Here is a 23,090-nt window from a genome sequence, read left to right on the forward strand (position 1 = left end):
ATGAAACACCTAAGACATCCAGCTAGTTTAGTTATCCTTTAGGTGGCCCCAATGCTTTGCCTACTCATTTGACACATCAGGTGTAATACTCCACAGAAGGGCTTAGAGGGGACTCGCATTAATCAGTTCATCTGCATGTCAATTTCTGCTGATTCTAAGGAGTACCCCATACGAGGGAAAGTTTTTCAACTGTTCCAGTCCGAGCAGCCAGCCGTATCCCAAGATTGAGAATGTATGGTTTATTTTCCTCTAGCTAGAAATCAAATAACTTGATGGTTTAGTCCTAAAAATCATGAGCCACTTCAACAACAAAGACAACCAGGGGCTCTTTCCCCTGAAATGTCCTGAGACAAAGTGTGCAGTGCAAAGGAGGACATCACTCTTGGACGGTTACTATAGAGCCGAGTTCAAGGCTGGAATTTGTGTTGGACTCGACGTCCTTTCTTTTTTTCTTTGGCAGGCAGTGTGTGGTGCTGTTTGCTTAGCTCAGACAGCATTTATAAATGCCAGCAAAAGAGTTTTACATTTTATTTCTAGCAAAAACATGTCCTGGTATGTCAGCCGTCAGTCAAACAGTTAAGTCCTTACAATATGATGGATTGACATGGATCTAACGCTGCTTCATTATTATAGAGTAGCTCCAGTACTCAAATACCAACCACTTAAAATCTGGTCCTTTTCCACAGTGTAAAAAAAAGGCGGAAAACAAAACATAAAGCCAATATGAGCTAAGCTACTTACAAATTGTAGTTTGGTTTCGATGCACTTGTCAGAGTCGAGAATGTTAAAAGAAGTGACGGTTTAACTGTTGGGATTCATCCATACGGAAAGAGACAATAAGCGGATTTGTCCGTGGTTCATGTCATGTAATGACCAGTCTGTACCCTCACAGGGTCACAGTGAGGGCAGTAAGCTGACCCCTGACACCGGAGGACATTCCCACAATAAGCCCAGCCACATTAAAACCTACATGTCCCATGACTCATTGTCTGGTCAGGTGACCATGCTAGTCTCTCTTTTTGCATACACAGGGTGTCCTGTCCTCCATGTGCAGCTCAGAACTTGAGGCTGAACCCTGGGCCCACAGCAGAAGCCCCTTGGTTGCTGGTGGTCAGATGGAAGCCGGTGTCTTTCAGGTCATCGTCACCCTGGAGAGACGACAAGCCACACACGTTAGCTGATGAGGTACATTGCTGTTATGCCACGGAAATAATGTATTCTAGAAACATAAGTAGTAAGCAGTGGGAGGATGTCTCGACAACACATAGTAGAGTGCTGTTGGTCTATAATCTGTGTAGGACAGAAACTGAGCTCAGATGTTAAACCCTGGTCGACATAGGGATGTAGAATTCAACCCAGCCTCACCAGCTGACTGTAGCCCAGGCCTCCCTCGGGGGGGCGCGGGCTGGTGCCCCTCTTCACCCTTTGTTGCTCGCTCTTGGCGGGCCAGGTGGGGAACATGGACGGGTCGATGGGTAGCGGCGTCTCCCGGAAATACTCGTGCTTCAGTGCCTCATCCGACAGGATCCTCTTGCTGGGGCAATAGGTGAGGAACCTTGGGGAAAGGGAAAAAGTCGAGGTCAGGGGTGGCAGAAATCACTCAAAACGGCAGCACTTCTGTCATCTGTATTAAAGCTTTCACAGAGCACATGGGGTCCCTCTCCATAGTCTAAAGCGGCGTCCTTTCCCTCATCTCATCACACAGGGTAAGTGAAAGCAACAAGCCTGACAATTACATTTTGACCTTCCGGGATTAATAAAGTTGTTTTGAAGGGTACGCCTTCCAAGAGTTATTTTACATCAGAGAAGTTGGAGAAAGCCGATGAGAAGAAGTCCCCTTTAAACTATTAAGATTAGGGCTGACCATATTTAGTCGACTGGTCGATTGTTTGATCGATCAAGATTTATTTAGCTAAGCAGTAGCAAAAATGTTTTAAATAAAGTATTGTGTACAACACACCTGTCTGATTTGTGCCTGTGAGTGGACTGATCTATTGTGGAGGCCGTGGGGATGGCACAGTCCATCAGTCTACAACATATGCTACTGAAACTGTATACAGTTATATTACATAAGAACAATGGTGCAACACTAACACAAATAATATTATTTTATAACAAAATGTGCCTTCTCCCGCGTTGGATAGTGGTCGCTGTCCTTGTTTCAGAAGCACATCTGTGCGCTGTTGAATTGGCGCCTTTCCCTAGACCATGTTGCCATGTGCCTAATAGCAAAGTTAACCAGCATATTGGTATTGAGAACAATGCGGCGGAGGCAGCAGCAGAATGAGGAGACGAGAAAACAGCCCTTGCCTTATTGTCGATGAAGAATTAGAGGAAACCCYAACTTAATGGAGGTTATTGATTATAGACCTATCTGTTAAATATGCCTGGCTTTATACATCATCAATATATCTAAAGAAATAAGACAGGTCCTGCTTCTGTTGCCTGTTTGTTTAATAGCCTACTGATTCCGTGAGCGCCAACCCTCATGCAACGACATGTCAAGTAAACAATTTCACAAATTCAGCTTTAAAAAAAACAATCTTTGCTGTAATAAAGGATTTATACTATCCCTTAGAACAGCCTCTCTGGTATTATTTATCATTTAGTGTTTACACTGTTCCAAAATAATATCTCTCCTCTTTCTTAATCTCCTTCTTGTTATTACTAGTATTATTAGGATCATTAGTAGTAGGCTTTATGARATGCTATAGGTCAGGCCCCATTGTGCCCTATTTGGACTGGATTAGTTTTAATGGGGAGGTCGGGTAACAAATTATGTGCACGAGCAAAAAACCCACATCTGTAATTTCAGTCCCGTTTGAATCTCCGTCAGTAATTTTTACATGGCAGGAGAGTAACAATTCCAGCCAGAATAGCCTACTGGATGTCCTGGGCTACTCCAAGGTCCTCTGATAATACTAGACCTGTGCTAATCTACATCCTTGTGTTTTGAGAGAAATGTCTGACAGGTGAGAAAGTTTGACAGGTGTTGCTTGCGGTTTGCGCATGAAAACAGTAACTGAGTCGATAAATTAACTAAGTAGTTCGCATAAACTATATATGAAATGGCCTACATGTAGCCTATCAATGTTTACAGTGAATGCTTTTGTTTACATGTTTTGTGCGTATTAATAGAATATTGCCAAATGCATCAAAATTGCGCCTATTTAATGCAACCCTTGCTGTTAATATTTACGCTTAAAATCACACTGTCAAAGTCATTATATTTTGGTACATCAGAATTACATTCATTTCCAATTAAACGCTGCGTTTGCCTTGCAGCATTGCGTTGCAGACGCAGTTGCAGTGCATACGTTGGATTTAACGGCTTGACAGAACTGGTAGCAGAAGGTGAATGTTGAACTTTTGTTGCACACATCCATATGATGCTGCATCTTATTTTGAGCAATGACTGTCGGTGTGATCTAAGCGTTAGACTTTCTCATCCATAGACTTAAAATGCATCGCAAGCGCAATTGCACTGTTCAGCTCACATCTGAAGGCTGGGAGGCATTTAGGACGTACTGCGGATCYCTAAAGATTATGATCACACTTCCTCAATTTAAATATTATCGCGACACTACACGAAAGATGGTTTCTAAACCATACCAAACCAAGCTTGAGTTATCACCTGGACATGTTGAAATACTGTATATTCACAGCTAGAATAAAAACCTCCAGGCTTCCGTCATAACTGTCAATATATTGAAAAAAAATCACAGGGGGCAATTTGGAAAAAACTAAATCACGTCCGAATTCTCCTCTGGAATAACGGACATTCTGGAGTAATAATTACATAACCAACGTTCTCTAGTAATACTAATCCTGTGCGAATAGCTATTCAGTCACGTGCACGCGATGCATACATATGTAACGTAAAGAGAACAGGGGTTAAAGGAATAAGGAATGTTTTTCCTAAACAAATTAGAGAATTCGGTAACAGAATTTTTCAGTCAGAAATGTCTGTAATTATGTTGCAGCTTCAGTAACACTGACAGCGCGATAAACACTAATGTTCTATGGTGGTCGCTGCAACAGGGAGGAGAAAGACAACGGGTGCTGGTCAGTCACGGTCTTATTTATTTTTACACAGCGCAGCAAGTCTGAGCCCAGCCCGGCACAATCAAATCAATTGCTGGTCGGACTCCCTCTAGTCATTTGTGTGTCTTAATTATTTAAGCATCAGACAAGCTCAGTTAATATAGTTGATTTGATTAAAACACATAGGATGTGTCAATATATGWAAAAATACCAATCGACTGGTCGAAAGAACATAACTTTTTTTTGTCAGGGACATCCCTAATTGAGATGCATACTTCGTCTGCAAGGTCATTATTCAGGTCACAGCTCTAAACTCCCCCCTACAGCCTGGTGCCATGGAGGAGTGTGATGTTCCAAACTGAAAAAGGACTGCCYTGTCCATCCAGAAAGCCTACACACTCAATGAATAGACTTACGCCAGTCCAGTTCTGCGGCTGAAAGAGGTCCAGCCTCCAGTCCAAACATAGACCACAGGGGGTCAGGGTCTAATGAGACGGCTAGCAGCCACTGGCCAGGGGTCATTACACTTCCTGGGTCATGTGACTGTTGCGGCATTCCACTCAGTTGGACTGGTGTCAAACTTCACCCAAAAGCTGACCCCAACCCCTCCCGTGGCCATACATGGCCACCCATTACATGTGTGTGACGCAAATAATAGGGGTGTGAATGTTTAAACTAAATTGAGATCGTTGGCGTTTAGAAAAAAACCTAACTGAAAAACAATCTCACAAACTAAGTCTCTTTGCCGTGTTATAGCCTAACRAGATGATACGCTATAAAGGCCTAGGGAAAGTTGTGTATTTAAATAAAGGTGAACTTAAGGATAATTTGGTAAATATGCGAGATACAGATTACCAAGACATATGTGCACGGCTCTGKCTCCCTCATCCTCTCTCCATCTTGCTGGCTCGCCTGCTACTTTTCTTCGCCGATGATTCGAGTGTGTTCAGTCTTCGGTCAGTTGCGTTGAAAATATCCTAGCATATTCATTTATGATAGGCCCTGCTTTAATGCAGTTGTGAGACACACGCAAGCCAAGATATAAAAACCAAAGCTGTGAAATGCAATACAGGTCTGGAGGAGGGCTGAAGTACTTTGATGCAACGCCAAAACGCTACTTCTCCATCCTGTTTATAGTCAGCTTGCCAATAGTGCAGTGACTGAAGCAGAAGACATGGAGAGCATATCACAGGGCAGACCTGACAGCAGACACACATTAGATCAAGGCATAGCAATGCTGATGTTAAACCTCCCGCTGAAAGAGTAAAGACCACATTGGCACAGACACACAATAGTCTTTCAGGTTGATGGACAATTAAGAATTAGGTACCAAAYAAAAAGAAGCATTCTCTCACTTTAGATACACTGCTCAGTTGAGGTTGAATTTCAAGTAAGTCTGAGGTTTGGTGTAGGTGAGTTAGGTCAGATTTTTTWAATAGGTTAGTAATGAATGGTGTTGTAACTAACCATGTGGTTGAAATTGTTTGGGGTAAGTGCAAGTCTGAAGTTGAGTAGACGTACTTGTTCATGAGGTCGAAGCCCTGGTCTGAAAGCAGGGCGCCGAAGCGCTTGCGCATGTTGTTGTAGGGGTACTCTGTGAAAGTCATCTTCTTCACAGCAGGGAGCTCGTTGTAGCCCGGCCAAATCTTCTCGCTGGGCGACCCTAAGTCCTAGTGAGAACACGCATCAACACACCGACACAGAGTTATTATGTGTATATGAGGGGTGGTCCCCATTTTGTCTGGTATGTTCAGAACTGCTAAGTGAGGAGTACTGGAGCACAGTCAAGACCACATCTTTTAATCTGAGTTTTACGGTTTAGCCCAGTCAGACAAGCGCCACAGACAAGACCGTTACGTCACACTGTCTAAAAGAGACTGGGTCATTGAACCGCAGTGAAAAATAGATTGTGCCGTCAAATTAAATCCATTTAATCTGACTATATTATATTCCTAACTCTGCAACACTGTGGGGAGATCATAAAACTGCAAAACTCACAAAAACGTGGTGGCTATCAAGAATGTATGCAGATGTACAGTACCAGTCAAAAGTTTGGACACACCTACTCATTCAAGAATTTCTTTATTTAATTTTTTTTTTTTACATTGTAGAATAATAGTGAAGACATCAGAACTATGAACACATGGAATCATGAAGACACCAAAAAAGTTAAATCAATATATATTTGATAATCTTCAAAGTAGTAACCCTTTGCCTTGACAGCTTTGCACACATTGGCATTCTCTCAACCAGCTTCACCTGGAATCCTTTTCCAACAGTCTCGAAGGAGTTCCCACATATGCTGAGCACACCGGCTCCGACGCTCGTCGGATGTGGCAGGGCTTGTAAACTATTACGGACTACAAAGGGAAGCACAGCAGCGATGCTAGCTTCGAGTCAAGCAACACCAATTTGCATACTGCCCCAACAGATCCACAGAAGATGCCATCTCTATTGCACTCCACACTGCCCTTTCACACCTGAATAAAAGGAACACCTATGTGAGAATGCTATTCATTGACGACAGCTCAGCGTTCAACACCATAGTGCCCTCAAAGCTCATAACTAAGCTAAGGACCCTGGGACTAAACACCTCCCTGTGCAACAGGATGCTGCACTTCCTGATGGGCCTCCCCCAGGTAATAAGGGTAAGTAACAACACGCTGATCCTCAACAGAGGCCCCTCAGGGGTGCGTGCTCAGTCCCCTCTTGTARTCCCTGTTCACCCATGACTGCATGGCCAAGCACAACTCCAACACCATCATTAAGTTTGCCGACAACACAACAGTAGTAGGACTGATCACCGACAATGATGAGACAGCCTATAGAGAGGTGGTCAGAGACCCGGCCATGTGGTGCCAGGATAACAATCTCTCCCTCAACGTGATCAAGAAAAAAAGAGATGATTGTGGACTACAGAAAAGGAGGACCGAGCACGCCCCCATTCTCATCGACAGAGCTGTAGTGGAGCAGGTTGAGAGCTTCAAGTTCCTTGGTGTCCACATCACCAACAAACTACATTGGTCCAAACACACCAAGACACTTCCTGCCATCCAGTACCTCCATACCCGGCAGGTGTCAGAGAAAGTCCCAAAAAATTGCCAAAGACCCCAGCAACCATAGTCCAAGACTTTCCCTCTGCTACCACACGGCAAGCAGTGGCAGAGAGTCAAGTCTAGGTCCAAAAGGCTTCTTAACAAGCCATAAGACTGAACAGCTAATCAAATGGCTACCCGGACTATTTGCCTTGTCCCCTCCCCCCATTTGTAAATTTTTGAAACTACTGCTACTCTGTTTATTATCCATGCATAGTCACTTAACCTCTACCTACATGCATATATATTACCTCGACTAACCGTTGCTGTATATAGCTTGTATATAGCCTCGCTACTGTTATTTTATTGTTGCTCCTTAGTAAAAATGTTTACTTAAGTTTCTTAGTAAATACTTTAACACTTTGAATTTTCTTAAAACTGTTGTTGGTTAAGGGCTTGTAAAGTAAGCATTTCACTAAGGTCTACACCTGTTGTATTCGGCGCATGTGACAAATACAATTTGACTTGATTTTGATGGCTAGTTTACCTTCACTCTGTGGTCCAACTCATCACAAACTATCTCAATTGGTTTAAAGTTGGGTGATTGTGGAGGCCAGGTCATCTGATGCAGCACTCCATCACTATCTTTCTTGGTCAAATAGCCCTTACACAGCCTGGAGGTGTGTTGGGTCATTGTGCTGTTGAAAAACAAGGAGGAGAGCATATCGCTGATTGCTGTGGTAGCCATGCTGGTTAAGTGTGCCTTGAATTCTAAATAAATCAGACAGTATCACCAGCAAAGCACCCCCACACCTCCTCCATGCTTCATGGTGGGAACCACATTTGCAGACATCCAGTCACACAAAATAAATCTCAAATGTGGAGACCAAAGGACAGATTTCCWTTGGTRTAATGTCCATTGTTCGTGTTTCTTGGCCCAAGTAAGTCTCTTCTTCCTTTAGTAGTGGTTTCTTTGCAGCAATTTTACCATAAAGGCCTGATTCAAGCAGTCTCCTCTGAACAGTTAATGTTGAGATGTGTCTGTTACTTGAACTCTGTGAAGCATTTAATTGGACTGCAATCTGAGGCTGGTAACTCTAATGAACTTATCCRCTGCAGCAGAGGTAACTCTGGGTCTTCCATTCCTGTGGCGATCCTCACGAAAGCCAGTTTCATCATAGCGCTTGATGGTTTTGCGACTGCACTTGAAGAAACTGTCAAAGTTCTTGAAATGTTCCAGATTTACTGACCCTCATGTCTTAAAGTAATGATGGACTGTCGTTTCTCTTTGCTTATTCGAGCTGTTCTTGCCATAATATGGACTTGGTCTTTTACCAAATATGTCTCTCTTCTATATACCACCCCCATACCTTGTCACAACACAACCAATTGGCTCAAACAATAAGGAAAGAAATTCCAGAAATTAACTTTGAACAAGGCACACCTGTTTATTGAAATGCATTCCAGATGACTACCTCATGAAGCTGGTTGAGAGAATGCCAAGAGCGTGCAAGCTGTCAAAGGCAAAAGGTGGCTACATTCAAGAATCTTAAATATATTTTGATTTGTTTAACACTTTTTTGGTTACTACATGATTCCATGTGTTATTTCATAGTTTTGATGTCTTCACTATTATTCTACAATGTAGAAAATTGTAAAAATAAGGAAAAACCCTGGCATGAGTAGCGGTGTCCAAACRTTTGACTGGTACTGTAGGAGTGGGGTAAAGTGCTATTACGTTCCAGACAGTATGAAGTAAAATGGGACTTCTTGAATTAGCTAACCTTAAATATCTTGTTAATTTGGTCGATTTCAGATTTTCCAGGGAAGAGAGGTTTCTGGGTAAGGAGCTCTCCAAATATGCAGCCCACAGACCACATGTCCACAGCTGTGGAGTACTCCTGTGGAGAGAAAAACACACGCTAAAACCACAGTATTCCAAGGAACAGACAGCACTACATGAGTCTGGGTTGGAGTGTTTAGTCTGGGCAAGGACAAGCTTTGACTCGGTGCTGTGTGTATGTAGTCTTGGGATATGTTCAGAACCATACTTCTACAATATTTGAAGGTGTACGAAGTATGTGTTGCGTTGTCTGGGTGTGGTAAGGTTCACAGTCAGGCAGGGACTTGTTTAGGGTTTAGAAAGGCACCATTTTGACTGTAGAGGGTCTTTGATGTTTGAGACATTTTGACTCAGTTGTTCAGCGTCTTTGTAGACCAGAGGTATTTTGACAGTATTCTTGTGTCTCCGAATACAGGTGTGTAATCTCGTTCCCAGCCACTTCTGCCCAAATGTGAAGAGTCTGGTAGACCAACACGACAAACTTGGCCTTCGTTAGCCAATACAGAAAGACCATCAGAAGCTCCCGGTGCATAGGCTTCATCTATCAACCAATCGTCTACCACAACACCTTCCCCCTAACCATCCCCATAAGCTAGTACACCACAAGCACAGAGCTATCTACATCTCGCAGTCATGTGATTCGCAAAAATGTTATTATGATAAATACTTTACTCAGTAATGTCACTCCCATATTATTCTATGGTCATTCCCACCAAGGCCAAATTTGAATCGTTGATGTACCAGGCGTATATGCGATGTGCTCAATAGCCTGGGAACGAGGTTAGTTACTGTGTGGCTATGTTGCCCGAGACACTGATCAAAAGGTCGGTTTTGCATGTCATCCAACAAATTATCATTAGGATTTGGGGAAGGTAAACTGATTCCAGATCAAGTCCCGACTCACTTTGGCTCCCAGCAGCAGCTCTGGAGAACGGTACCACAGTGTCACCACCACAGGCGTGTAGGGCTTCAGGGGAGAACCATACTCACGGGCCAGACCAAAGTCCCCCACCTAGAAGAGTGCAACAAACATTTCAAAGATGACTATGAAGCAAGCACACCCTCTCACGCACATTAACATCATTATTCTTTGTCATCAACAAGCTTAGAATTTCTTCATCCGAGCCATGGATGACCTAATCCTCATCTAAAGTTCCCAACCCACAGTGGTTTTAATGTTAATATAAATGGGACATAGCATAATACAATACAATAAGACATCTATGGCACCTTAAGGATCCCCTTGTGGCTGAGCAGCAGGTTGGAGGTCTTCAGGTCGCGGTGGAGGATCCAGTTGTCGTGGAGATGGCGGACGCCTCGCAGCAGTTGGATCATCAGGGTCTTCACTTCGCCTGAGGCCAACGAAAAAGAGGAAACAAGAGACATGAGTTCATAAACATTAAAACAATCCTTTAAACCCCAGACCACATCGTCTGGGAAGAAGGACTAACCCCTGTGGTAGCATGGTCACCACAGAAGAATGACAACATTTGCTAGGTAAACAAAGGGAACCCACCAGAGCACACGTTTCATTTCTATTCCAAACAGAGCACCACTTACCTAGCCACATGATATGGGAAAATGGCTGGTGGACATTTGTATACCGCATTTAGTCCAACTCAAACTGTACCCCACAAAGTTACCTGGCAGGAAAGGCTGTTTCATGGTCTCCATCAAGCTCTTCAGGTCGTGCTCCACGTAGTTCATAACAATGTAGATCTTGTCCATGTTGCTTCCAACAACGATTTCCTAACATGGGAGAAAACGGGATTAAGTACAAGTTCAGCTATCACTAGTATACATTGCTCTTTTATCCATTTTATTACTTGAATTTGTGCTACACTTTCAGATGAAAGGAGCTAAACAAAACTAATTTCTAAATATTGGAGGGGGGCTCCCTCTAAATCAGGTGTGTGACGCTCACCATAGAAATAGAATACCAATATGTATTTCTATGCTCCTCACCCTGACAGTGACGATGTTGGGGTGCTGGGCCTTCAGAATGGTGTTGATCTCTCTCAGAGACGTGATGGGGAAACCTTCTTTCTCCTTCTCCATCTTCAAACGCTTCAAGGCTACAATCTCATCTGAAAGGGAAAGGTGTGTTTTAGTGTGTGTCCGAGTCCAGGGATGGATTGGAAATCGATTGCAAGGTAGCCCACAGTGACTTCGGGAAAGTATTCATTCCCCTTGACTTTTTCAAAATTGTATTACGTTACAGCCTTATTCTAAAATGGATTTGTTTTTTCCCCTCATCAATTGACACACAATAACCCATAATGACAAAGCAAAAACAGGTTTTTAGGAATGTTTGCAAATGTAATAAAAATAAATGTCACGTAAATATTCAGACCATTTACTCAGTAATTTGTTGAAGCACCTTTGGCAGCGATTACAAGCTTGGCACATCTGTATTTGGGGAGTTTCTCCCATTCTCTGCAGATCCTCTCAAGCTCTGTCAGGTTGAATGGGGAGCGTTGCTGCACACCTATTTTCAGGTCTCTCCAGATATGTTTGATCGGGTTCAAGTCTGGGCTCTGGCTGGGCCACTCAAGGACAATAAGATACTTGTCCCGAAGCCACTCCTGCGTTGTCTTGGCTGTGCTTAGGGTCGTTGTCTTGTTGGAAGGTGAACCTTTGCCCCAGTCTGAGGTCCTGAGCAGGTTTTCATCAAGGATCTCGCTGTACTTTGCTCTGTTCATCTTTCCCTCGATCCCGACTTGTCTCAGTCCCTGCCGCTGAAAAACATCCCAACAGCATGATGCTGCCACCACCTTGCTTCACCATTGGGATGGTGCCAGGTTTCCTCCAGATGTGATACTTGGGATTCAGGCCAAAGAGATCAATGTTGGTTTCATCAGACCAGAGAATCTTGTTTCTCCTGGTCTGAGAGTCCTTTAGGTGCCATTTGGTAAATTCCAAGCGGGCTGTCACGTGCCTTTTACTGAGGAGTGGCTTCCGTCTGTGCACTAGCATAAAGACCTGATTGGTGTAATTCTGCAGAGATGTTGTCCTTCTGGAAGGTTCATCCATCTCCACAGAGGAACTCTGGAGCGCTTTCAGATGACCATCGGGTTCTTGGTCACCTCCTTGACCAAAGCCCTTCTCCCTGATKGCTCAGTTTGGCCGGGCGGCCAGCTCTAGGAAATGTRTTGGTGGTTCCGAAGTTTTTCCATTTAAGAATGATGGAGGCCACTGTGTTCCTGGGGACCTTCAATGCTGCAGACATTTTTTGGTACCCTTCCCCAGATCTGTGCCTCCACAATTCTGTCTCGGAACTCTACAGACAATTCCTTTTTGCTCTGTCATGCACTGTCAACTGTGGGACCTTATATAGACAGGTATGTGCCTTTCCAAATCATATCCAATCAACTGAATTTACCACAGGTGGACTCCAATCAAGATGTAGAAACATCTCAAGGATGATCAATGGAAACAGGATGCACCTGAGCTCAATTTCAAGTCTCATAGCAGAGTCTGAATACTTATGTAAATAAGGTATCTGTTCTTCAATTTGTATTGAATTTGCACAATTTTTTTGTGTGTAGAATGATGAGGGAAACTAATTTAATCAATTTTAGAATAAGGCTGTAAAGAACCAGGATGTGGAAAAAGTGAAGGGGTCTGAATACTTTCCGAATGCACTGTACCTGTTTTTTTGTCCTTGGCCCTGTACACCACACCGTAGGTCCCTTCCTCGATGCGATTAAGACACTGGAACTCCTCCACACTGCGACACCCCTGGAAAAGACAGGAAACCAATCTCAATCAATACGTCTCTATACGATTTGCATGTGTGTACAGGTCTGGGTCAAATATGTTTTCGTTTTCTGTCAAATACTTGAGCATTTCTTGGAATATTCTAATGGGCCCCAATATACATGGTAAGCTAGGTCTAGTGCACCTCAGGTATTTGAAATAAAACAAACATGTATTTAACCCAGGTGTGGTGTGCTGCCAAACACAGACCTGTAGAGCTGGCAGGTACTTGGGCAGCTCCTTCTTTAGCTCCACCGGGGAGATGGGAGGAGAGTCAGGGATGTAGTTCTCCTCAGGTTCAGGGGTGGCTGAGTGGGAGTGGGACACCGACTGGGGGGTGACGTCTCCCTCCCCTGCTTCCTCCTCCTCCTCRTCCTCCTCCTCCTCCTCCTCTCCACTTTCCTCAGTGTCATGGTCAAATCGTGACTCAGGCACTGGGATGGTTAATGAGGGGGCAGTTACAACTTATAGAAACAGGACAAAATAGCATCTAGCAGCTGGTTGAGAATACCTCCTAACCTTTTTAGATAAACAAGCTTGAAGACCAGTCAAAACAAACTTTACTCTTAGACATGACATAATAATACCTGTTCAAATGACTGCCACCAGACAAATGGAGTGCAAAATGCCTACCTGGAGCAATATGGTTGCTGTTCTCTCTTTCTTCCTCAAACTCTTCCTCAGACCGCTCGTCTTCACTCACATCACCTGAAACACAGACAATGGGTGGGTCAGAGCCATGTCACCGTGACAACACCGTAATGGTTGTCAGGAATAAGACATGCGCACGATCACGCACACAATCACAATAACAGAGACAGACATAAATTCAGCAGACCTGCAGTCTGGTCAGATTCTCCTGAGCCCGAACCCGATTCCTCTTCCTCGCTGCTAGATCCATCATCATTCTCCTCATCATCCGAGCCTGACCCTGAACCTAGGAAAGAGAAATCCACTCCGTGTCACAGCCAAACTACACATTGACATAACACAAGGAGATGTGTCTTGACTGAATATCTATAACAGAACTCTGTTACTGATTAAACATCAGTAGGAGTGTGCTTTGTTTTCATTCCTTTTTTGTGATGCCAATCTGGTGTAAAGTGACAGTGGGGTATGTTGCGACTGTAAATGAGTGTGTCTACCTAAGGAGGACTCTCCTGTACTGGTCTTCCTCTCACTGTCACTGATGTCCTGGAGGTCAGAGAGAAGGTCCTTGTCCTCAGGCTTCTCATCCTTTGCCGCTGGACAACAAACACAAGCACCCCATTATAAGTCATGGATTTAATTTATTTTGAGGCTAACTACCACCAAAGCAATATTTTCTAAAACCAACTTGATTGGTTAGTCTCATCACCAGTTCTGTGTGGCTCGCTGTTTTGCTCCAGTCTATCCCGGGGAGCCTGGTTAGGGCTGCGACTGCGGTGGCTCTGTTTGGGCTTGTCACCGTACTCATCGGGCAGCGCACGGTGGTGGGACGGAACTGTCAGAGGGGGGACAACACATTTAGCTTCCCTCACCAACAGAGTGCCCTTACATACATCAAAAGACGTACATCATTCACGCACACTCTAAAGCTATAAACTTTAGCCTTGTGTGTGTGTGTGTGTGTGTGCGAATACGCATGTGTGAAGCCTGACCTTCTCGGCGCACCTCGCGCTCTTTCCGGCGCTCCTCTGCCCTTCTCTCCCTCTCCTTCTGCTCACGCTGCTCCTTCTGCTGCTGCTCGCGGAGCTTGCGMTCCCTCTCGCGCTGGCGCTCCACCTGCTCCAACCTGTCCCTGTAGTCCGGGGAAGACGGGGGAATCCTGTCAGGAGCTCTCCAGAAACCCAAAAGCCACCCACCCCACACCGTTAATGTCTGCTTCAGGGAAGGGGAAGAGTACAGTATACAGTGTGACAGGTAACTGCACAGTAAACGTGATGACTGAGCAGTGATTGTTTGAGGATCTGCAAGTTTAAAAGTAGACTAAGCAATATGACATCACAAGACAGTGGGGCAATACGCATTAATAAAAAAAATGCGGATGTTGTTTTTTGGTAGTCTTTGCTCTTGAAACTTTTGTTCCAACTTGCCCCACTCTTAAAGGTCATATTCTGATAGAGGTGTACAGTATGAGATGCCACTGATTAACAGACATGTTGAGAACTTCATATTTTTGAACACAAGTGATTTGTTCTGTTGTACACATTTTCTAATACAATCCACGCTAATACACCCAACTGTGTGTGTGTGTGTGTGTGCATGTACGGTCACAGTAGTCGGTGGTCACCTCTCTCTGCGGGATTGTGCTCTGGCCTGTTCCCTGCGTTTCTGCCTCTCCCAGTCTCGCCGGGCCTTGTCTTGCTCCTCCCACTGCCGCTTTCTGCGCTCACTCTCCCTGTCCTTGTCTTTGGGCCGAACGCGTTTCCCTGCTGCTGTGATAAATACAAAATGTGATAGAGTGCTAATAGGTGCTACATATGCATAAATACAGTTTAACACTACCTGATCCAGGCCCTATTGCAGCATTCTACAGCGATACACGTCCCAGGATGGCAACGTACCTCCTTCAGCAGAGTGACTGCGGCGGCGTCTCTTGTCCTTTCTTTTCTCCTCCTTTCTGTGGTGAGATTTGTCTTTTCTGGTAATTTGCTGGGGAGGCTTTATTGCCAGCGATTCATCCTCTTCTCCCCTGGAATTGGGAAGACTGTCTAGTGCCAACGACTCAACAAACAGGCTGCCCCTGTGCATAGCAGGGTGGCGTTCAGTTGGGACAAAAATGGGAGAAAATGTATTCAAAAGGAATAAGTTCAGTTTTGAAACACATTTTTTTTCCATTATCTGGCCCGCCTGAACGTGACCCCAATTCCCACGGCTCTTTTTTCGTATCCCCTTTACCTGTCCTCTGTGGAATCTTCCCGTATGTACGGGGAATTCCGGATTGTTATTTCCATTTTTTTATCCCGTAGTTCTCCTTCTTCCGGAGTGTCCCGTTTGGCTTCCCGATCATCCGTCTGTGGAACAGGGCACGGAACGCACTGGACAAGACATGAGAAAGAGGGGACATTATACCCATTCCCCCCAAAAAACATGTAAAATAAAAATAAAAGAGTATGGTAACCATAACAATGATTGATTGCAAATATGGTAAGATACGATAAAGTTCGATAAACATGATCAAATCAAAAATGGGAACCAGCATCCTCTGATGGGGAAGAGAAACAATGTGCCCCAAATCAACCCCTAGACCATCGTCAGGTGGAGATCTGAGCTATCGAATGTGTGTAAGCAATATGGCAAACATTTCACCTAGTTTATCAGGGAGCAAGGTGGAGCCATTTCCACATTCCTTATCCCAAACTCTTTTCATATCTCCCCAAGTGTATAGGGTGTACTAGGGTCAGTTTGGGGCACCACAGCATTTCTCTTCCGTTTACATTTTTCAGACGTTTGGGCTCCGTACTCTCCTCCAGCTCCCGTCTGCGTTTCTTCTCTTGGAGAATTTCGTCGAGTGTTTTCACTTTCCAGGTGTCCTTTTCGTCCCCCATCAGCACCCACTCGCCGCCGCCTGCTACAGAGACAGAGACCCCCTGCTTCAGACTAACATGGAGGGCAATGGAAGAGCAGTGTGCACTGGTGTCATGTTAGTGGCAACTGTGGTATTCATGTGCAAAGATTTCATTTCTGTTCATTAGGTATGTGATGTAGGCCTGCATGTTGCCTTTGGACAGTACATTCCACAGTTCAATGCATGCGTTTCATGATTTGGGCAAAGGTGTACATAGCTACACACACACACTATTTCACACCTCGGGACAAGAGGGTTGTACGAATAAGAATTTGATGGGTGATAGTCAAGATGGGTCTTGCCCAGGATATATAATTTTTTTCCCATCGTATAAGGGTTGTATGGGAGAGGCTCAAATTTGTAGCCTATAATTTCTGTTGTTACCTGAGTAGCGCCTCGTATCATATCCATAGCAGTTTCACTGGTACAAAATAAAAATAAATCCAAAAATGGAAGGAAAACGTCGGTGTGATAGAAGGGGGAGAGAAGTCATACGTCCAAGTCAAATAGAGAGATCTACACACACGTTGCGTGAAACCGCACTGTGTAATGCTAAATGTGAACTGAATCTATGAAATATTACTCGCCGACACTCCTTACGTCACTACGTTACATTATAAGTATACTGCATAACTAGCTTTAATTCACTAGTTAYCTAGCTAGGCCCGTTGTCATAAATAAACCAACTCTAAACGTTACGTGATACCAATTAACGTACTATAGCTTTCAGCTAACGGTAGCGTAAGAAAAATGCTCAATTACTACTAAGTTAGCTACTGTATACTAACCCGTGGCGGTCGTTAATTAACATCTGAAAGTGTACCTAGCTGCATGCGTCTTGTAACTAGTAAGCTAGTCAGGTGCAGTCAGAGCCACATATATATATATATATGAGAGAGTTCTGGTTAGGTGCTAACGTATGCTAATAAGCTAACATTAGCATTGGCGAGAAATGAAGGCGCTGGTGACAATAGGTTTTAGTTTTTTTCCCCAGGAGAAAATTATAATTCGTCTCCTCTCAATAAATCTGAAGTGGGTTAACTGAAGACTTTTTAATCCTTTGCATTACAAATGATTAAACAAACCTGAAATATACTCCGCGCAATCTTGGACAACCGGAAGACTGAAACGCTTCCTTCTTCTTCTAAAGGTCATACAATTACTTCCAGTTAATATTTCTTCGCTGGTTTTTGAAGCTAAGAGAACACCTTACTGCCATCACCTGGACAGGAGTTCCAACGGTTTCTAGGTGCAAAACGACAGATACAGTACAAGCAAACAAATAACAATATAATGCAGAAGAAAAATATATTTTATTAATCACGTGCATAACATTATCGATTATTAAACATCATTACATCTCAGATAAAATTCACATGAACAGCTCCCCAAAATATACAATTAGGATCCTCATTGACAATTTTAATGAACATTTCCCCTTTTCACAATACATTTTTTGTTATATTAGCAGTAGGTCTATTTGGATATATTTTCATCCCTTACCAGGGATTGAAATTAAGGGTTGCCCTATTGCCTGGGGCAAGTGAATTGAGTAGTCGTGCAAGCCTGCCCTGAGGTTGCCCCATTGAGTAGGTGATTTTTTGTTGTTGATTGCTACCCTATGTTTACATGCAAGGCAAACAATATACGGCATTTCTGCAAGTAAATAGCTCATTTACATTTTCAGCAAGTGATCATAACCTTCAGGCAGCCAAAACTCCTGTCTTGCCAGATGGGTAAGTGCCTTTCAGAATTGAATGTCAATCTCTGCTTACTCCTACACAATACTTTCCCCTTTTATCCTTGTGACTCACAGATTTTGAGAGGTATAATATTGTGAATTGTGACATATCGCTATTAAATTAGAAAAGTGGTGATAAATCAGTGTAAAACTATGTCTGGTTCATATGACAACCAACACAATCATTTTGGGGAATGCATCAACATGAAATCTTAGTCCACATGTTTCTTTAAAAAACGACAGAGGCCTCTCTTTTATGAGTGATGCAGTACTTAGAAAATACAACCAAAAAACGAGGTTCTGAGCAAATTCTCAGAGAATGAGATGAAAAAGGTCACCTGGTGAGAATTTCACTTAACAGTAGAAATTATGTAGCCTTTGATATACCCCATCAGTTAAACATTTTGAAGTCTACAGTAAATATCTTATTTACAGTAATCATATCAACACTGGACCCATCYGTGAAAATCACATTTAGGCAAGAACATGAATTCAGAGAAACAGCCCTAAAGGCACAATTCATGTGCAAGTAAAGTGGCACTTGTAAAATAATTAAGAAAACAAAATCAGTCAAGAGGAGTCAGAAAGAACTTACAACTTGTAGCTATAAACATTGATTGATCACAAGTCAGGGAACACAAGATTACATTCTAGTCAAATTCACATAAATTATCTGTCCAAACTTGAGACATCCACATATTGGGAACGTTCCTTTGCTGAACTTGTTGTTAGTGTGAGAAAAGCACCACACCATAACAAAATCAAGGAAATGCCAGTGCCATTCACTCAAGCAAACAGACACATTTCCTTTTTATGTCAGCTTCCCCTTACAAAATGTAGTCAGTTCTGTAGTTTCGCTTTATCCTATCCAACTYACCACACTTTCACTATAGACAAACGACAAAAATGAGATCCAGTTTCACTAAACCTAAGCTCAATAGAGAGGTTGAATAAGATTAGGTTGGAATTCAACCCTTGCACCTAGCTCATTCAATCCACAGGACTGCCATTTTCTAATTAAGTTGGCAAATCCATCAATCCAGAATACTCTGGGATGTAAATCAAACACACCCAAAAAATCTGCAAGAGTTGAATTCCGGCCATGCCAGGGGTGCACAACTCCAAGGGCGTATTCATTATGCCGATTTTGTTGAAAAAATGTTTGTAAACGGAAGCAAACAGAACGGAGGGACCTACCTCAATTTGTCCAATAGAAACTCTTGTTTTGCTTTATTTTGCTTCCGATTAGTTCTTAAAACGGTTTCTGTAATGAATATGCCCGTCCTTGGGGGCCAATTTACTGCTGGTTTTTGTTTCTCCCTGGTGTTTAATTGCTCAAATAGCCAGGAAAGTCACACACCTGGTTATGCCGGTATTATTCAGTTACAAGGCAAGGACGAGAACCAGGATAGAATGCAGGAGATGTACACCCACTGTCTGCTCGCTTATTCTCTGTCTACAGGCAGGCAGTGGAGTAAACCAATACTTGTAGATTCCTCAACAGAATTGATATAATTGAGCTTGTTTAATGCAAATATTAGATTACATCACCCAAATGGTAATATATAGAAATGACAGAGGAAATGGTTAAAATGGTTGAGACCTTGGGCATTTCACAACCCGAATGACAAAAATTAAATGCGCTGTTAAAAAAGAATGCAAAGACAAAGGAATGTACTCAAGACAAATAACAGTTTCGTGTACAGTACTTGAAATACAGCACTACTTGAAGGACAACACTTCAAATAAAGTACATCAAGTCATTGGCACCTTACAGTGAAGTCCCTTTTAAAGCCAAATATTCAACTGACTCATAGCAAATAACAGGATTCAATGTGGCACATAAAGTAAGACATGGGTGTGGAAYGCTACACAATGCCACAACATCCCAAATCAATCTATCTATAAATAAACTGAAGGAACCTTTCAGGTTTCGTGCAAGAAAAAGAAGAAACAACAATACTATCAGAGAAAGCTTTGAGAATATTTTTTTTTATAGGTGAATTTGTAAGAACTGCAGATGATATGATCTCTGCAGACTGCACGCAAGGCTTTCAAATATTTCACATTGCTGTGAGAAGTTCAGTGTCAAAAGTGAGCTTTGGGAAAACAAATAAACATTACTCTCTCTACCTCTTCTCCCCTGAGGGTAAGACACACCTTTGTAGTCAGGCTAATGCCTCAAATATTTGCTTTTCACTTGTGACTAGTTGGTAAACAGCTGAGCTAATGCCCTATTGGAATTAATAAATGCCTTAACTGTTCTACATTATGATGGACGGTGGCTAATGAATCGGGAGAATAAAGCTGTTTTGTCAACGAGAATATGTGCCCATAACTTTTTCTTTTAAGACCAATGGAAAAAAATAAAATCATAAAGGCAAGTATGCATAAAAAATAGACTAGTATTGAACCACTTCCACCAATGAACATTGAGAGAAATCCTGAGTTTTCACATTGTTTGAAAACAGGCGAAGGAATGGAACAACAAAAGGAATTGACAGTGTAACAGTGAAGTGAAGTCTGAAGGTCTGGCCATCTGGACGAGTGCTTGTTTAAGCACACCAGACCAGGGGCCTCATTTATCAACTATGCATACATTTCTTACTCAATTCTGGCATACTTGGGAGATTCTAGAATTTACGTCAGGGCCGGATTACCAAACAGTCAAACAGGGCACATGCCCAGGTGCCCCCAACCTTTTTTGGGTTGTGGGTCCCCTGGAGGTCAGGGGCCCCCCAGACAGCATATGATAGAACAAATCTGTACAATTGCAGGAAATAAGCTCTAAACTGCAACATTTTCTCTCAACCTCATGGAGAAAATGTGACCAATAGCATGAGATGAGCTATAAAAAAGCACATTTATCACTGACCTATGTCAAATAGTGTAGAATTGCAGGAAATTAGCTTTAAAAATTGTTTAGCATTATTAAACAGAATTATTACTATTTAAAACAACTATGGGGGCCCAAATGAGGTAGTCCGGCCCTGATTTGCCTGTGCAACAAAATTATTGCGATTTATCAAAATGTGGCATGGAACATAATCATGTTTTCATTAATACACTATATTTGTGCGTTCGTGATCAACCCTGCCTGTAAAACTTATTGATTCACTTATGGTAACAACAATGCCTTCATTTGCTGTTTGATTTGGAGATGTTGGAACTGGGCCATAGTTAGTTGCAAAAGTTGCAAAAGAAAGTGCAATGGCAAATGTGATCACATTTCTGTAGAGGTGTGGGCAGAATGTTTTAATCTTTTGTAGTGACATTTCTTTACAAAAAATGCATACCGCCTATAGCGAGTGCCAAACACTAGTCGCACATTCTGCAAGATTTATTGTCTATTGAACAATTTAAAATTAAATGCTTACTATAGCCCACGCTTCCATGAAAAATACAAATTGTTGTTCAATATTTTGTTTATAAATACATGTTTGTGTTTCTATCTTCTGCCTTGGTGTATGCTCGGGGATTAAGGGTGTGTTCAAAAATTCAATCTAGAGTATCAGAGGGGGAGCTCAAAGGGGGCGCTCAGAGGGTGATCGTAAATTCAGAGAGTTGTCAGATTGTCCGTTCGTAAATTCAGAGTGTTTCGCTCTCAGAGTGCACACTGGATGTTCTGGCCAAGCAGTAGGGTTGATCCGAGCGTTCTGACCACACAATGGCAGTCAAGCACCCAAGCTAACTGGCTAAAGTTGGCTAGCTTGCTAGCTACTTCCAGACACAAATGATAGAACACCTCACTCTGACCATTTTACTGGTCCTAGCAGAGCTGGTTAGGCTCTTTTTATGTTATCCAGAGGGTTGGTGACTAACTGTACTGCTGGCAACAATTTAATTACGTTTTTTTGCTGACGTTTACTGACACCGGCCATATTCAACGGYTGTTGAGTGTTCGTAAATTCATCAGTTATTCTTCGCTCTGGCACACTCAGACGAGAAAGAAATAACAATATTTGCGTGGAGATACTCACACTTTCCCGTCAAGTTCAAAATGGATAAACACCAAACTTTGAGGCCTAACTGGCGCAGGAAAATTTAGTATTTTTTTGTGCGCATGCAACTTTGATAAATGAGGCCCCAGGGGTGGGCAAACTACGGCCTGGCCGGATCCGGCCCATGAGCCCATTCAATCCGACCCATAGGAGGTAAAAATAAACAAATTAAAATAAGTCGTTTTTTGGGGAGGGGGGAAATTGTTTTGGGTTTTTTATTTTTTAAACACTCCAGGCCACACTTGAACGTCTAAAACTAGATAGAAAGTATGTCGAAATATAAATGGACCTATATATTTAAAAACAACTGGAATGTTTCTGGCCCAAAAATAGATTTTGACAAACATATCAGTCAAAAATAAATCTGTGTCCCCCGTTCAATTTAGAAATCCGGATGTGGCCCTCAAGCCAAAAAGTTTGCTCACACCTGCACCAGTGGGCCGCGGTCAGACCACACACTAAGACAAGTTCACATAGGTATCAGAGAATGCATCAGTGAGGCCGAATGAAACCTCAAGAGAAACTAGCCTCTCAAATGGACAATTCCTACTGAACGAAACCTCACTTGAGTGACAGATCCTTCTACCGTGCTATGATGACCGCTGACTTCCCTCATTCGTCATAATGCTGGCGCGAGTCAAAACATGGTCTAGTCAAATCGTCTGCGTATCAGGTTCTACATGATCAAAGTTAGAGAGAAGAGACCTCTTTGGTCTCTCCCCCCTTGGTCTCCTGAGGAGTCTATCGGTCCGATGCTTTGAGCTTGTGATCCTGCAGTAGTGGTTTGTAGTTGTGGCCCTGAGCCTGGGCGTGGGCCAGGGCCTTTAAGGTGTGTCTCTGAAACTGCTTGGCCTTGTTGTACAGCAGCACGCCCACAAACACCAGGGCCGTGCCGGCAGCGCTGAGCACCGTGATGTGGTTACTGAACAAGATGATGCTCAGCCAGACAGACAGGGCATGCTTCACTGTGCTGGCTACACTGTGGAGGCAAAGGGAGGGTGTTAGACGCTGCTGCAGGCCGCACTAAATATTTATTGAATGTGGCTTCTGTCTGTGACAGACTGCCTGCCTGTCTAAATGCAATGACTGTCAAGGATAATAGTGCTACCTGAAAGTG

General features: G+C 43.1%; 2 protein-coding genes across 12 annotated transcripts in view; both read right to left on the reverse strand.

Annotated features, from left to right (window-relative positions):
• Positions 1-514: 514 nt before the first annotated feature.
• LOC111976541 (cyclin-dependent kinase 11B) lies at positions 515-17,386 on the reverse strand. Of its 11 annotated transcripts, none has more exons than XM_024005451.2 (21): positions 17,317-17,381; positions 16,616-16,652; positions 16,101-16,234; positions 15,562-15,701; positions 15,228-15,355; positions 14,954-15,098; positions 14,322-14,500; positions 14,039-14,164; positions 13,827-13,925; positions 13,520-13,618; positions 13,315-13,389; positions 12,892-13,115; positions 12,573-12,663; positions 10,888-11,009; positions 10,566-10,671; positions 10,153-10,274; positions 9,827-9,934; positions 8,864-8,980; positions 5,566-5,714; positions 1,366-1,555; positions 515-1,148 (listed from the first exon to the last, which is right to left on the reverse strand). In XM_024005451.2, the coding sequence occupies exons 3-21, from the start codon at positions 16,209-16,211 to the stop codon at positions 1,056-1,058; spliced, it is 2,424 nt and encodes an 807-aa protein (XP_023861219.1). In that variant the 5' UTR covers positions 16,212-16,234; positions 16,616-16,652; positions 17,317-17,381; the 3' UTR covers positions 515-1,055. The 11 variants fall into 11 exon arrangements, with proteins under 11 accessions (XP_023861219.1, XP_023861215.1, XP_070304024.1 ...); XM_024005447.2 differs by having other exon boundaries at positions 15,228-15,406; XM_070447923.1 differs by lacking the exon at positions 16,616-16,652 and having other exon boundaries at positions 14,322-14,461; positions 14,954-15,095; positions 17,317-17,386.
• Positions 17,387-17,525: 139 nt separating this feature from the next.
• Positions 17,526-23,090, reverse strand: part of LOC111976546 (solute carrier family 35 member E2A) — a 45,096-nt gene continuing 39,531 nt past the window's right edge. Inside the window, exon 9 of the mRNA XM_024005464.2 lies at positions 17,526-22,952. Within this exon, the coding sequence (XP_023861232.1) occupies positions 22,715-22,952 (238 nt within the window). The 3' untranslated portion in view covers positions 17,526-22,714. The remainder of the gene's footprint in view (positions 22,953-23,090) is intronic.

The sequence above is a fragment of the Salvelinus sp. IW2-2015 genome, linkage group LG17, assembly GCF_002910315.2.
Source record: "Salvelinus sp. IW2-2015 linkage group LG17, ASM291031v2, whole genome shotgun sequence".
Lineage (NCBI taxonomy): Eukaryota > Metazoa > Chordata > Actinopteri > Salmoniformes > Salmonidae > Salvelinus > Salvelinus sp. IW2-2015.